The sequence below is a fragment of the Ostrinia furnacalis genome, unplaced genomic scaffold (genome assembly GCF_004193835.3).
Source record: "Ostrinia furnacalis isolate ACB-3 unplaced genomic scaffold, ASM419383v2 OfSCF0077, whole genome shotgun sequence".
In the NCBI taxonomy this organism is placed as follows: Eukaryota; Metazoa; Arthropoda; class Insecta; order Lepidoptera; family Crambidae; genus Ostrinia; species Ostrinia furnacalis.
Window position 1 is genome coordinate 137,824 of NW_021130316.1, and position 12,725 is coordinate 150,548.

At 39.6% G+C, this 12,725-nt stretch overlaps 1 protein-coding gene across 1 annotated transcript in view; it reads right to left on the reverse strand.

Annotated features, from left to right (window-relative positions):
- Positions 1-12,725, reverse strand: part of LOC114351050 (ryanodine receptor-like) — a 71,497-nt gene that overhangs the window by 296 nt on the left and 58,476 nt on the right. The window contains exons 7-16 of the mRNA XM_028302092.1: positions 11,899-12,017; positions 11,416-11,485; positions 10,755-10,954; positions 7,159-7,341; positions 6,465-6,636; positions 4,969-5,138; positions 3,485-3,609; positions 2,753-2,956; positions 1,532-1,701; positions 625-815 (exon numbers count right to left, since the gene is read on the reverse strand). Of these exons, the coding sequence (XP_028157893.1) occupies positions 625-815; positions 1,532-1,701; positions 2,753-2,956; positions 3,485-3,609; positions 4,969-5,138; positions 6,465-6,636; positions 7,159-7,341; positions 10,755-10,954; positions 11,416-11,485; positions 11,899-12,017 (1,604 nt within the window). The remainder of the gene's footprint in view (positions 1-624; positions 816-1,531; positions 1,702-2,752; positions 2,957-3,484; positions 3,610-4,968; positions 5,139-6,464; positions 6,637-7,158; positions 7,342-10,754; positions 10,955-11,415; positions 11,486-11,898; positions 12,018-12,725) is intronic.

The window sequence follows — 12,725 nt, forward strand, 5'->3', positions numbered from 1 at the left end:
AATGACATCCCGCTTGCTAAATATCAACCCATATAATCTATCAGACATAATTAGAAAAGAAGATGCAGCAAAAAGCTTCAAAGCCTACATTACCCATATAGTCGATCACCTAAAAGAATTTAACCAAACTTAAGGAACTAACAAATTACAATCATCATAATTCACAAACTGAATCACTGCACTGCAATTGGAGTACTCCACTAGCTACCATTGCATGTGTATCTCAATAACACTCACTAACAAAAAATATTTTCGGATTTAGGGTATTTTCATAAAGCATGCATACAGGGTGGAATCGATGTGATCTAACTCGATTAATTTGTAAACTGTACATCGAGAAACTGATTGCTGATCCTGAGTGCTTCAAATGCTCTATCAAATGTGACAGATGTTGTTCTGTGATGACCTCACTCACACCTCCGCTACTTATAAAAATGAATCTCGAACTTTATCTCAATAACACAAAGTTTAAAATACCTTGACACGTTTTCCACCAGCTGTTTGAAGAAGCAGATTTTTTAATCACAGTTACTATTCTGTAAGGACTTGACAGGTACTCCGTTACCAACGCAAAGTGAACAGATTATTCTGAACTCTATCTCAATAGAATAAGGTCCAAATTACCTCGACACGTGGTCCACCAGCTGTGTTTGGAGAAGCAGATTCTTTCCAGGCAGCAGGTAGTCACAAATGTTGTTCTGTGAAGACCTGACAGCTACTCCGTTACCAACGCAAAGTGAACAGAGGACGTCCAAGACTTTTGGGTCACGACCGTGTTTTTCCAGGAGAGAAATGATCACTTTGATGTGTTCGTCCTGTTGGGAAACAAAATGGTGTCAAAAATGTGTAGATCAATACAAAAATAATAATTAATAGCAGTGTGGTTGGTGGCAACCGCGCTTGTTCTAAGAACGCCGGGTTAGGTATCACAAATTCACCATTATACTTAAATCCGTCACTATAAAAACTACGTTAAATAGCATTGTTACGTTTTGGAGGTAAGATGGTCAGCTGCCTTTGACAAGATATAAACAGTAAAAACTTCGAAATCGCTTCATGGAGGGAAGTACTCGTAGCTACCATAAATACGTCGGAGTGAAGCGATATCGGAATTATAGCTGTCACTTTTTGTAACTTATGAATACCAGTTGAAGCTCGCTTCCATCTTTGGTCTGGTCATTATTTTCCGACAGGCTTTTTAAAGCCTCATCATCATCATCATCATTTCAGCCATAGGACGTCCACTGCTGAACATAAGCCTCCCCCAATGCTTTCCACGTTGATCGATTGGTAGCGGCCTGCGTCTAGCGCTTCCCTGCTACCTTTACGATCTCGTCGGTCTACCTTGTAGGTGGACGTCCCACGCTGCGTTTTCCGGTACGCGGCCTCCATTCCAGAACCTCGCTGTCCCATCGGCCGTCAGTTCTGCGTACTATGTGCCCTGGCCCACTGCCACTTCAGCTTGCTAATCCGTTTAACGTGCGTTTTAAAGCCTATTTGTTGCATTAAATGAATGAATTTTATAACTCACCCGCATCATGTTCAGAGCCTCAGGAGAGTCTATGAGCACGCAATGCAGTACATCCAGCATTCCCGTGCCTTCGCCAGAAGCCTGGGAGCCGAGTCGGGAGAACAGCCAGTTCAATCGGTTGGAGTTGGCGAATTGGGCGCAGTTTGTGTGGTTGCCTTTGATTATGGCGGCTAGAAAAGAAATGTGGTTATTGCCAGTGTCTGCTAAAGTTATATTTATGCTTAAAATGCGTCCAAATAGTGATGCAAAATCATATCTCATCTCTTTTCCATGAGTTTCAGTTAAAGATGTGGCACTTTACTGTGACTTCTTTATGAGAATTTGAAGGCTTGTTATACGAGTTTACACATACATTTGCCTACTACTTATGCATGCACGTTACATAATGGTTAATAATTCACCACCATTACACATGAATTTCAGATTAAACATATGTTAAACCTAACACGAAAATAAAAGAAAATTGCTAAAAATGACGCTACACTTTTCCACCGATTCATTTGACAAAAGTGGCTATGGGAAGAACATTTTTGTTAAATCATCCTTTTGCTTGCTCTAATTTTGTATGAAATACTACGAAGAAGTCGATTAACATTATTTTTAAACTATCAATCATCATCATCATCTCAGCCCATTGAGTTATAATGTACTACGTAGTAATATTACTTCAATGTCTCAGCCACAGGACGTCCACTGCTGAACATAGGCCTCCCCCAATGCTTTCCATGTTGCCCGGTTGGTAGCGGCCTGCGTCCAGCGCCTTCCTGCTACTGTTATGACGACATCTTGAGGGTGGACTATCAATGGTATGGTATTATTAAATACATAGTTATTACAATATCCAGCAATAAATATTGCACATCGACCTTTAGAAAGAGACAATCGGCTAATTTCGGTTTCGTAGAGCGTTATCACTGTCGCACTTGAACAATGACTGACAATGACGTTTTGTCAAAGTGTAAACAAACTTTATTATAAATGTGTGTAATTGATTTTGTGAATTTAATGATTAATTGATAGTCGTGAAAGAAAAGTGGTTTACAATGTGTTAAAGTATTTGTCGAAGAGAAATACTAAGAGTTCGGACAATATTTTCATTGAATAATGTTTTGTCAATCGTATAGGTAGTGTGCGACAGAGATAACGCTCTACGAGCCGACATTAACCGATTCTCTTTCCAAAGGTCGATGTGCAATATTTATTGCCGGGTACTGTACTAACCTAGCAGCTGATACAAGTATCCCGATATCATGTCCCAGCTCTGCCCCGATTCGTCGCCCGCCAAGAAGCCGGCTAAGAACCCTTGGGAGGTAATAACGTTGATCTTGTCGATCGCTTCTAAGATCAGGTTGAGGATGCCTTCCTCTTGGAACAGGTCTTGACGGTTGCGGAGAGCACGGAACTTGTTCTGTTTCTCTTCGTGTTCTGGAAGAAAAAGATAATTTCAGGGGTGTTTGGGTGAAAAATAATGATGGTAGGGATATTACTTCAATATTTATGTAAACACACTATCGTATCAAGCTAAACACTGCGGCATCGTCTTTAATTGTAATAGCAACTAAAATGTAGTCTGGGATATTCGACTGTTGTAATAATAGAGCAGATACATTGAATAAACTCGCAACTTCACTAGATCGCGGACAGAAAAGGATGTTAATAATTTATGAAATTGAGTTAAAAACATTCAAGCTACCATTTAACAAAGAAAAGATTATTTTTATTTAAACTGGTTGAAAGGGGTATTAAATAATTAATTCCAGTTCCATGTCATTACAAACAGATTAAATCGATTAGGAACTCTAATTACAAACGAATTTCTGCAATAGTTGGTTCGAGTTAAGGGTGCTTGGACTCTTGGAGTATTGTAAAGTGTCGTGTAATTTTTTTTGGGTATTAATATGAAAACGACTTAAGCTCTGAGGAGGCCACATGATTTTGAAATATTGTGCATACCCATATCCTCGTCAGGCTGTGCGAAGTAGTTGATCAGATCCTCGAGACACATGACCATCTCTCCGAGGTTGACTGACGCAAAGAACATCGAATGCCGGCGGTTCTCTTGCAGTGTTTCTAGGCCACTGTTGGGAAGTAAAGAAAATATGATTAGATTATTTATTAGAATTATTCTTGATATAATTTATAGAAAGGATAAATTAACACCACCATTTGGGTACTTTACTCTACAGTAATTTGACATAATTTTTATGAGCAATGAAAATACACCAATCCCATAATTTGTAAGTCAATCAACTATTTATCCTACAAACCTATTAAAAATTGAATCATAATATAGCAAATTGAAAACTAACCCAATTTTCAGGGCTAGAAAGTGTTTTGTTGGTTTTTAAAGCGATTAATGACAGTTGTAAACCAAATTATAGTCTTTTTCACCTAAGATGATCCGTATGACGTTTCGAGTTTGAAAGATTTAAAGATGTCACATAACTAAACCATAGCGATTTATCTATCGATTTTTTTCGAAGAGTTAGTAAAACCTACTTTTAGAGAAATATTTTGTATAGGTGTTATTTAACAAAAAACATGTTTTTTTTAATTACAAATATTATTGTAACAATTTTTTATTGATAATATTCAAATTTCATGGTTCGTGTTCAAAAAAACGATTCCTAAAAAATACTGGTTCTGTTTCTTTAAATTAAAAACTATTAATTTATTTTCAATGCGTTTATTAAAGTCAATAATCGAAAAATATAGTTGATTTTTGTGATGTTTTTAATAACTAAGTATACACTGCAATCGATTAATGAACCGCGGAAATAATCGATTTTATCATACAAGAAATACCCCAGCACTAAATCTATTCCGTTTCACACATTGCGTACATTAAATAAAAAATATTTTTACATCGTATTTAATTAAAATATAATCAATAGACTCAGATTTTACTATATATTTCAACACAAGTAGTTAATTTATTTTTATTATATTGCTAATAAAATACAAATATTTTTTCAAAAATATTCTGCATATGTAGTATGCGTAAAATGGATAACCTTGAAGTGTCATACGGATCATCTTACGTGAAAAAGACTATAACTGATTGGGTAAACAAGATGAAATGAGAGAAGTTGTGACTTGGAATTGTTGGTTAATGGTGTCAACCACTCAAATGATTTGGATTTATTTCGAGAACTTAACTGGAAAATGACATTATCTTCTCAAGGTTTTAAAAACCATATAAAAATTCGGATCCATTAACACGTAATTTACTAAAGAGGGGATAGTTTAGAAAGAAAGAAAGAAAAAATATTTGGTTTAGTAAGTTAATGACCGTTTTCACCATCAATCCCTAATTTTTAAGTGACCCCTATGGTAACACGTAACAGGAATTTGGTTTTCAAAGGGGCCACTTAAAAATTAGGGATTGATGGTGAAATCGGGCATATTAAGTCTACTATAACATTAATATAGCTTACTTGATGAACTTAGTGAACAACGAGGAACACTTCCTAATGACTCTGGCTGTCCTGGATTCTTCCTCCTGGGACCTGGAGAAGTCCAGCCCGTCGTCCATCTTGCCTTCCTCGTGTAGGATCGCTTGTTTCTCTTCCACTTTGCCAACGCCTTTCTTCTTCGTCTCGTAGGACTGAGGAAAAGTATTATTAAAGTTAAGATCAGTGATTTACAATATTTTCACGAAGCGAATTTAGCCTCGAATTAACTTACACTGCTTCAGAAATTATACAATACACTTTATTATAGATCGTTTCACCCACGAAGACGCGCCCCACCAATTTTTGGTCGAGGGACGCGCGGCGCGAGTTTGATCCGAGCAATCCGAGCGTCATCATTGTAGTGTGCGTGTGTACTCATGGATGATTTAGCGTGTACCGATAATAATCAAACATTAGCGGAAGAATAGTGGGGCGCGTCTTCGTGGATGAAACGATCTATACTCCAGACAAGGGCTGACTCTTTAAGAATAAGAAATGAGCTAATATTCCCTGAGACAAACTTGGCCTGTTCGTTGCAGCCAATTGTCCTTCAGTACTGGACAAAGGCCTCCCTCAAGGATTTCCAGTGGTGCAGTGGTGTGAGCGAATGGGAATAAGACAAATATACAAACATGAGGCCTCAAAAACAATCTGGATAGTGGATAGTGCGTGGATAGTGTAGGCCAAATCCTCCATTTGTCTCTAGTAAATTAGAGATCGTGCTCCTGCAATGGAGACTACAGTGTGTATAGTGTGAGTTTACATTTAACGACGTCGCTAGCACTGGCAAGTAAGACATACTTATGTCTTTAGAAGATGTTAGTCCTTGAAAGTATCCGCTGGGGGCGCTGTACAATCCGTCATACGTTTAATGTCATTTTTTACGCAGACGTCAGCGATGACGTTTGATGTAAACTCGCACTAAGCCCCCTGGTCTAGCACATAAGTAAGTCAGTTCCAAGCCTGAGGTTTGGGAGAGGCACGGGAGGAGTTAACAGAATACACAAGTCTTACGCCCGTATTCACAAACATTACTATGAGGTCTCACAGTGCGCGTGGACGCACAGGGTGACACACGAACCAATCACAGGGCTCTATTCAACGCTGAGCGTTCGGATTGCTGCTTCACTTATGCAAGCATCGTTTGTGAATACGGGCGTTAAACACTTCTGAAGTCTCACTGACATTTGACGTCAGAAAAAACCCTCCCATGCCACTCCTATACCCCAGTCTGCGACTCAGTTATGTGCTAAAGCCCGGTCTGTGAGCACGTAGAATTTTGTCCAATGACCCCAAGCTACCCATCCTTATCCTTATGTTGCTGTTGCGCTCGCACACTCACTGCGGGCGCCCGTCGCAGTCGCGACAGCAATATAATTACGCACGAGCGATAAGGATGGGTAGCCAGGGGTCATTGGACGAAATTCTACGTGCTCACAGACCAGACTATAGACTGGTAAATGACCTGATAAGCTTACCTTATATGACAGCCACAGTCCAGTTTCCGAGTGCTGCACGATGACGGTGGAGTCACCATACTTGATGATGGGCGCTCCGATCACCTCCAAGTCTTTGTCTTCTAACACCACTTTCTGATCATCTTTTTCTTGCCGGAGACAGAAGGCACAAGAGGCTGTGGTTGCCTCTTCCCTGAGTTGTAAATAATGTCATTAAAATTATTATTTAACTGACAAGATTAAACAGTAAATAAGTAAAGTGGGCCTAAGGCTGGGTTGCACCATCTGACTTTATTTTTAACAATGGTCAAATATCTGTCAAAATCCGTGAAAAAACACTGTTTGTGGTTATAGTTACGGTTAAAGTAAGGTGGTGCAACGCAGCCTAAAAATACAAAACATCTTTTTAATGTAACCTTAGGAGAGTTATTAAATTTTTTTAGCGATTAGAGTCAAGCAAGGCCAATTTATTAGGCAAGCGAAAAGGTTGTGGGTTCGATTCCCGCCTTAGGCAGTTCGATTTTTCCAAGTTGTTTATTTAAAATATTTAAAACTTTAGGATAGTACTAAATAAAAACGTCATTAACGAGGCATATCACACTTGATAGTTGACACCACCAGACAAACATAATTATTTTCTATGAGCTTTCAAGAATTTCTCCTATAGATTTTTGATGGCAAAGACTATAAGATATCGTCAATTCGTCATACACACCTGCTAACCAAATACAGTTCATTCTGGTCGTTGACGCCCAAGTATCTACCAGTAGTGATGTGCCGGATTCGCATCGGGTGGTACCAGTTGATGAAGCCGCCGGCCCACTTGGTGCGCGCCAACTCCAGCCGCCAGAGGGAACGGGCTTGCGACATGACGGAACCGCCTTCGTAGACTACGATGCTGTGGAAGAAATTGTTATTATTATAAAAAAGGGGTTTACCGAAATTACTGTTGGAGAAGGTAGAGAGAACTGCTTTATCAGTCCGTTTCGCAACTAACAACCAAATCTAACGTAGAAAAAAATGGAAGTCTAAGGACGCTTTCAAATCAGAGGTGGAATTGTGTAAAGCAATCGTAATCATTTGACAGTTCATAACGTACGATAAAGTCAGTCAAACAAAGCGTTTGACAGATAATCGTACGTTATGAACTGTCAAATGATAACGATTGCTTTACACAATTCCACCTCAGATAGAGAAGTGGAAAGTGTTGGTGTACAACACTAGTGTTGGAGTGCTGGCGCCACTGTAGCGCTACTAGTTTTCGTCAGAGGGAGCGAGCTTGCGACATGACTGAGCCGTAGACTACGATGCTGTGGAAAATTGGTTATTAAATGTCATTAATTTCTTTACATAGTATAAAACAAAGTTGCTCCCGCTGTCTGTGCGCTTAGATCTTTTTAACTACGAAACTGACTTTAAAGCAGTTTTCAGAAATAGAATGATGTAAGGTCAGGAGTCCAGAGGAAGATTTTTTTTTTGTTTAAACACACCTTCCGTGCGAAGCCGGGGCGGGTCGCCAGTACTAATGATAGGAAAACGTCGGGTCAGCGTGAGGAATGTAGTCCAAATCCTCGCTTAGCCTTTGACAAATTAGAGAGGATTGTGTTCCTGAGATTACATGAGAGAGAATTTTGAACCTAACACGCTTTGTTAAAAGAACAATTTTCGCAAATATCATCAACTCACTTCTGTCCAGTTTCCTTAGCCCAGGCGCTGGGTATGGTCAGACACTCGTCGCCTCCGTGGAAGAACCGTAGCACGTCGCCTCCGAACACGTAGCCCACGTACTTCATACGGGATATCCCTGTCCCGTAAGGTTGCACCGACCAGTGTGTCACGTGGAATGACGCGTTGACTATCGACACTTCGTTCTCTTTTGTTGTGTGCTGGAAAAAGATGTTTAATGGTGAGTATAAACTAGAGCATTTTCTCGAGCATTTCTATGTAATTTAACGTTCTTACAAATGGTAAACAAGTAAAAGCTCAGTTTTCAAAGCTGTGTATACTAGAAGATATCATAGACCGGCTCGTTGTACCGTTACAAGTATGTGGATGTGGGATGTCTATACTCACTTTGACAAGAATTGACTTTTTTTTAAGTAATCCAGTTAACTCTTCGTGATAAATCTTCTTCTTCTCTTTTAGATTCTAGCTTTCTAATAACGATGCATGTAAATTGATATGATGTAGGTAAATCTTTATATAAATAAATAAATAAATAAATAAATAAAGAGGGTTCACCGCATGTCATGGCAGGGTTCGAACCCGCGTTCTTTGGATCTCGATTCGTAAGAATTAGTATCAAAATGCTGATTCAATTTTGACTATTTAAGGTGAACCACTATTACAATTAAAGCGTATTTTAGCTGGGGTATTGTTATTATGTGACTTACCAAATATCTCTCAGTTGCGACCGACACCAGAATCAAGTCGTCTCCGACTCGCACCTTCTCACCCTCAGATCTATGGGATTAGAAAGAATAAATACAATTTAAAAAGTATGTGGATAAAATTATCTAATTGCACACTGACTTCTATACTCAAAAATACTCATATTGGGTCAAATTCGGGACAACTCCTGCTTCCTCATCATCATCATCATTTCAGCTATAGGGAGTCCACTGCTATACACAGGCCTTCCCCAATGATTTCCATATTGACCGGTTGGTAGCGGCCTGCATCCAGCGCCTTCCTGCTACCTTTATGTTCCCACACTACGACCCACACTGTGTTTTCCAGTACATGTCTTCTACTCTATAACCTTGCTGCCCCGTCGGTAGTAAGTTCTACGTACCATGTAGATAGTCGTCAGCTAGATTATACTTTATATTATATAATTATTTTTTATTTACCTTTGCTTGCTAGCAGGATGCAGGGTCCACCAGCAGGCTTCGCCCTGCGAGTGTTCTTGCAGACCCACGTCGAAAGCCAGCTTGTCCTGGGATGATGACGTGGACAGACAAGCCAGGTACTGGAAGAGAGAGAATATGTCAATGACAAAAGAAAATATTCAGTCCCCACCACGTTGTGAGGTTAACGTGGCATCATTTAGCTCTCTAATTGTAGAGATTTCGATTTGTTATTTAGTTTCAACCAATGGACGTCCACTGCTGGACAGAGGCCTTTTGCTGACCCCATTTGGATCGACTTTTAGCATATCAACGGTTCTACAAATGGGAGGCCTGCCTACACTTCATCTACCGATCCGTGGTCTCAAGAACTTTTTCTCGTAACGGCTATCAGTTTTACGAGCTTTTACCACTAAGAGGGAATAAGCCAGTCTTAAAATGGCTGAAAGAGATTTTTCAGACTTCCTACCAGTTTTAGATGCAATCATCTTGTGATATTCGTTCAGCACACAGAATTAACGCAAAATTGTATGTCCTAAACTTAAAGAGGTGATTTAAGTTTCATTATTGCGATTAAAAGTAGCTTAGCCTTATTCACGGTTTAATCTATCTCAAACCATACACAATAACAGTATGGATCTCAGATCATAGGGATGTACACATGAGATAAGAGAGCAGTGTCGAATACGGGACAGCCAAAGCGACAAAGTCCCTCGAGAACAGCACGTGTATTGAAGCAATTTACATATGTGCATGTTTCTAGGCATTCAGCAATACCTAACGCTCGTTTTGCATGTGATCACTGCAATGCCAGTGCACGATTTGAATTTGCATTTAGTACGTACAGTCAGCGTCAAATAGTTTATGACACCCAAAACACAGTTCCAAAGTATCTGTACCGTCCCACCCGTGACACTGACAGGGGGAGACCACCTGCTTCAGACGCACAGGTCCCGGGTTAGATACAAAGTGGGGGCAGATTTTTCTGCTTCCACCTTCGGCCTGATCATCACTTACTATCAGGTGAGATACAGGCCAAGAGCTTCCTCGTTGTGGATAAAAAAAGGGACAAATATGCGAACTTCAGACCTCCCCAACCCGCCTGGCCAGTATGGAAAGTATATAAGTTTAGACCAAATAGTCCATTAATTTTTGGCAAATAGGAGAGGTTTTTGCTCCTGCAATGGAGATTAAATGACATGATAATAATGCCTGAGACCTGATGTTCGCATATTTTGCATCGTTCGATCGTTAATTTCATCCAAATGACGTCCACTGCAGAACAAAGGCGTCCCCCAAGGATTTCCACAACGGCCGGTCCTACGCTATATCAGTAGGTTATATAAAACAAAATAAATTACCATGTCACTGTTGAGATGTCGCAGCAGTATAGCATTGCCATACAGTAGCGTCCTGTGTCCCGACCCTGTACCTTTGNTTTTTGCAAATATCTTCAACTTACTTCTGTCCAGTTTCCTTAGCCCAGGCGCTGGGTATGGTCAGACACTCGTCGCCTCCGTGGAAGAACCGTAGCACGTCGCCTCCGAACACGTAGCCCACGTACTTCATGCGGGATATCCCGGTCCCGTACGGTTGCACCGACCAGTGTGTCACGTGGAATGACGCGTTGACTATTGACACTTCGTTCTCTTTTGTCGTGTGCTGGAAAAGACATAAAACGATCATAGGATGTTCAAAATTTTCTGTTTTTGTTGGACCTCAAAACGAGGGAATAAGGTTTATATAAGGTGGCAACAATGTTACTAAAAAAAACTATGTTACCATTACCTGATAATATCGATAATTCACTGTTTGAACTTCGATTATAAAAGACACTGTGTTTTGTTGCAACTTTAATATTTCAAAAACAAATGAACAGGAAATTTTTGAACAAAAAATGAATAAATGCTAAATCGCCGTGAGAATTACGTACATAAAGTCGAGCATTCACAAAAAAGTTGATTAAAATGCTTTAAAAATTGAGCGTTTGCTTTTATTTTACCGCTCGTAAGAACGTTACATTACTTTGTAATGCTCAAGCAAATACTCTGCTGGACTTATAGGTAAACTACAGTAGTACAATATATTATTATGTATAAGGTGTTTTCCAACTTAAGACTTACCAAATATCTCTCAGTTGCGACCGACACCAGAATCAAGTCGTCTCCGACTCGCACCTTCTCACCCTCAGATCTATGGAATAAAAAAGAGATAGGTATAACATTGGCAATAAAGATGTGGCTGTAAGGACTTATTTCGAGACCATGCATTTTCAGCACATCTTGTGCAGAGTAAATACTTTCACAGTAGAAAAGGGCCTTGCATATAACTTTGCATTGTTAATGAAGAACTTAATTTATGGTACCTAGTCTTGAGTTAGAACTTTTATTTATAGGGCAATTTACCTACCATGATTGAAAATTTTATACTTTTATCCCCTTATTAATAAAAAACTAGGATAAACCTTGGATTAAAATGACATTTCCATACTAAATGACAATTTAAGCCAGAGTTGAACTAGGGTGTAACTTTTATTGATAAGGGGGTTAGTGCACTTTTTTCGAGTCCGTGGTTGTTTCATCAAAATCTTTTCTTTAAGTTATTACCTTTGCTTGCTAGCAGGATGCAGGGTCCACCAGCAGGCTTCGCCCTGCGAGTGTTCTTGCAGACCCACGTCGAAGGCCAGCTTGTCTTGTGATGATGACGTGGACAGACAAGCCAGGTACTGGAAGAGAGAGAATATGTCAATGACAAAAGAAAATATTCAGTCCCCACCACGTTGTGAGGTTAACGTGGCATCATTTAGCTCTCTAATTGTAGAGATTTCGATTTGTTCTTTAGTTTCAACCAATGGACGTCCACTGCTGGACAGAGGCCTTTTGCTGACCGCATTTGGATCGACTTTTGAGTATATCAACGGTTCTACAAATGGGAGGCCTGCCTACACTACATCTTCCGATCCGTGGTCTCAAGAACTTTTTTCTCCTAACGGCTATCAGTTTTACGAGCTTTTACCACTAAGAGGGAATAAGCCAGTCTTAAAATGGCTGAAAGAGATTTTTCAGACTTCCTACCAGTTTTAGATGCAATCATCTTGTGATATTCGTTCAGCACACATAATGATCTATACCTACAACATTGTATGGCCTAAACTTAAAGGGGTGATTTAAGTTTTATTTTGTGAAGCCTCAATGTAACCTTGTTGGTGATCAAATAAATAAATTATTGTGATTAAAAGTAGCTTAGACTTATTCACGGTTTAATCTATCTCAAACCATACACAATATCAGTATGGATATACACATGAGATGAGAGAGCAGTGTCGAATACGGGACAGCTAAAGCGACAAAGTCCCTCGAGAACTGCACGTGTATGGAAGCCATTTACATATTATGTGCATGTTTCTAGGCATTTAGCAATACCTAACGCCCGT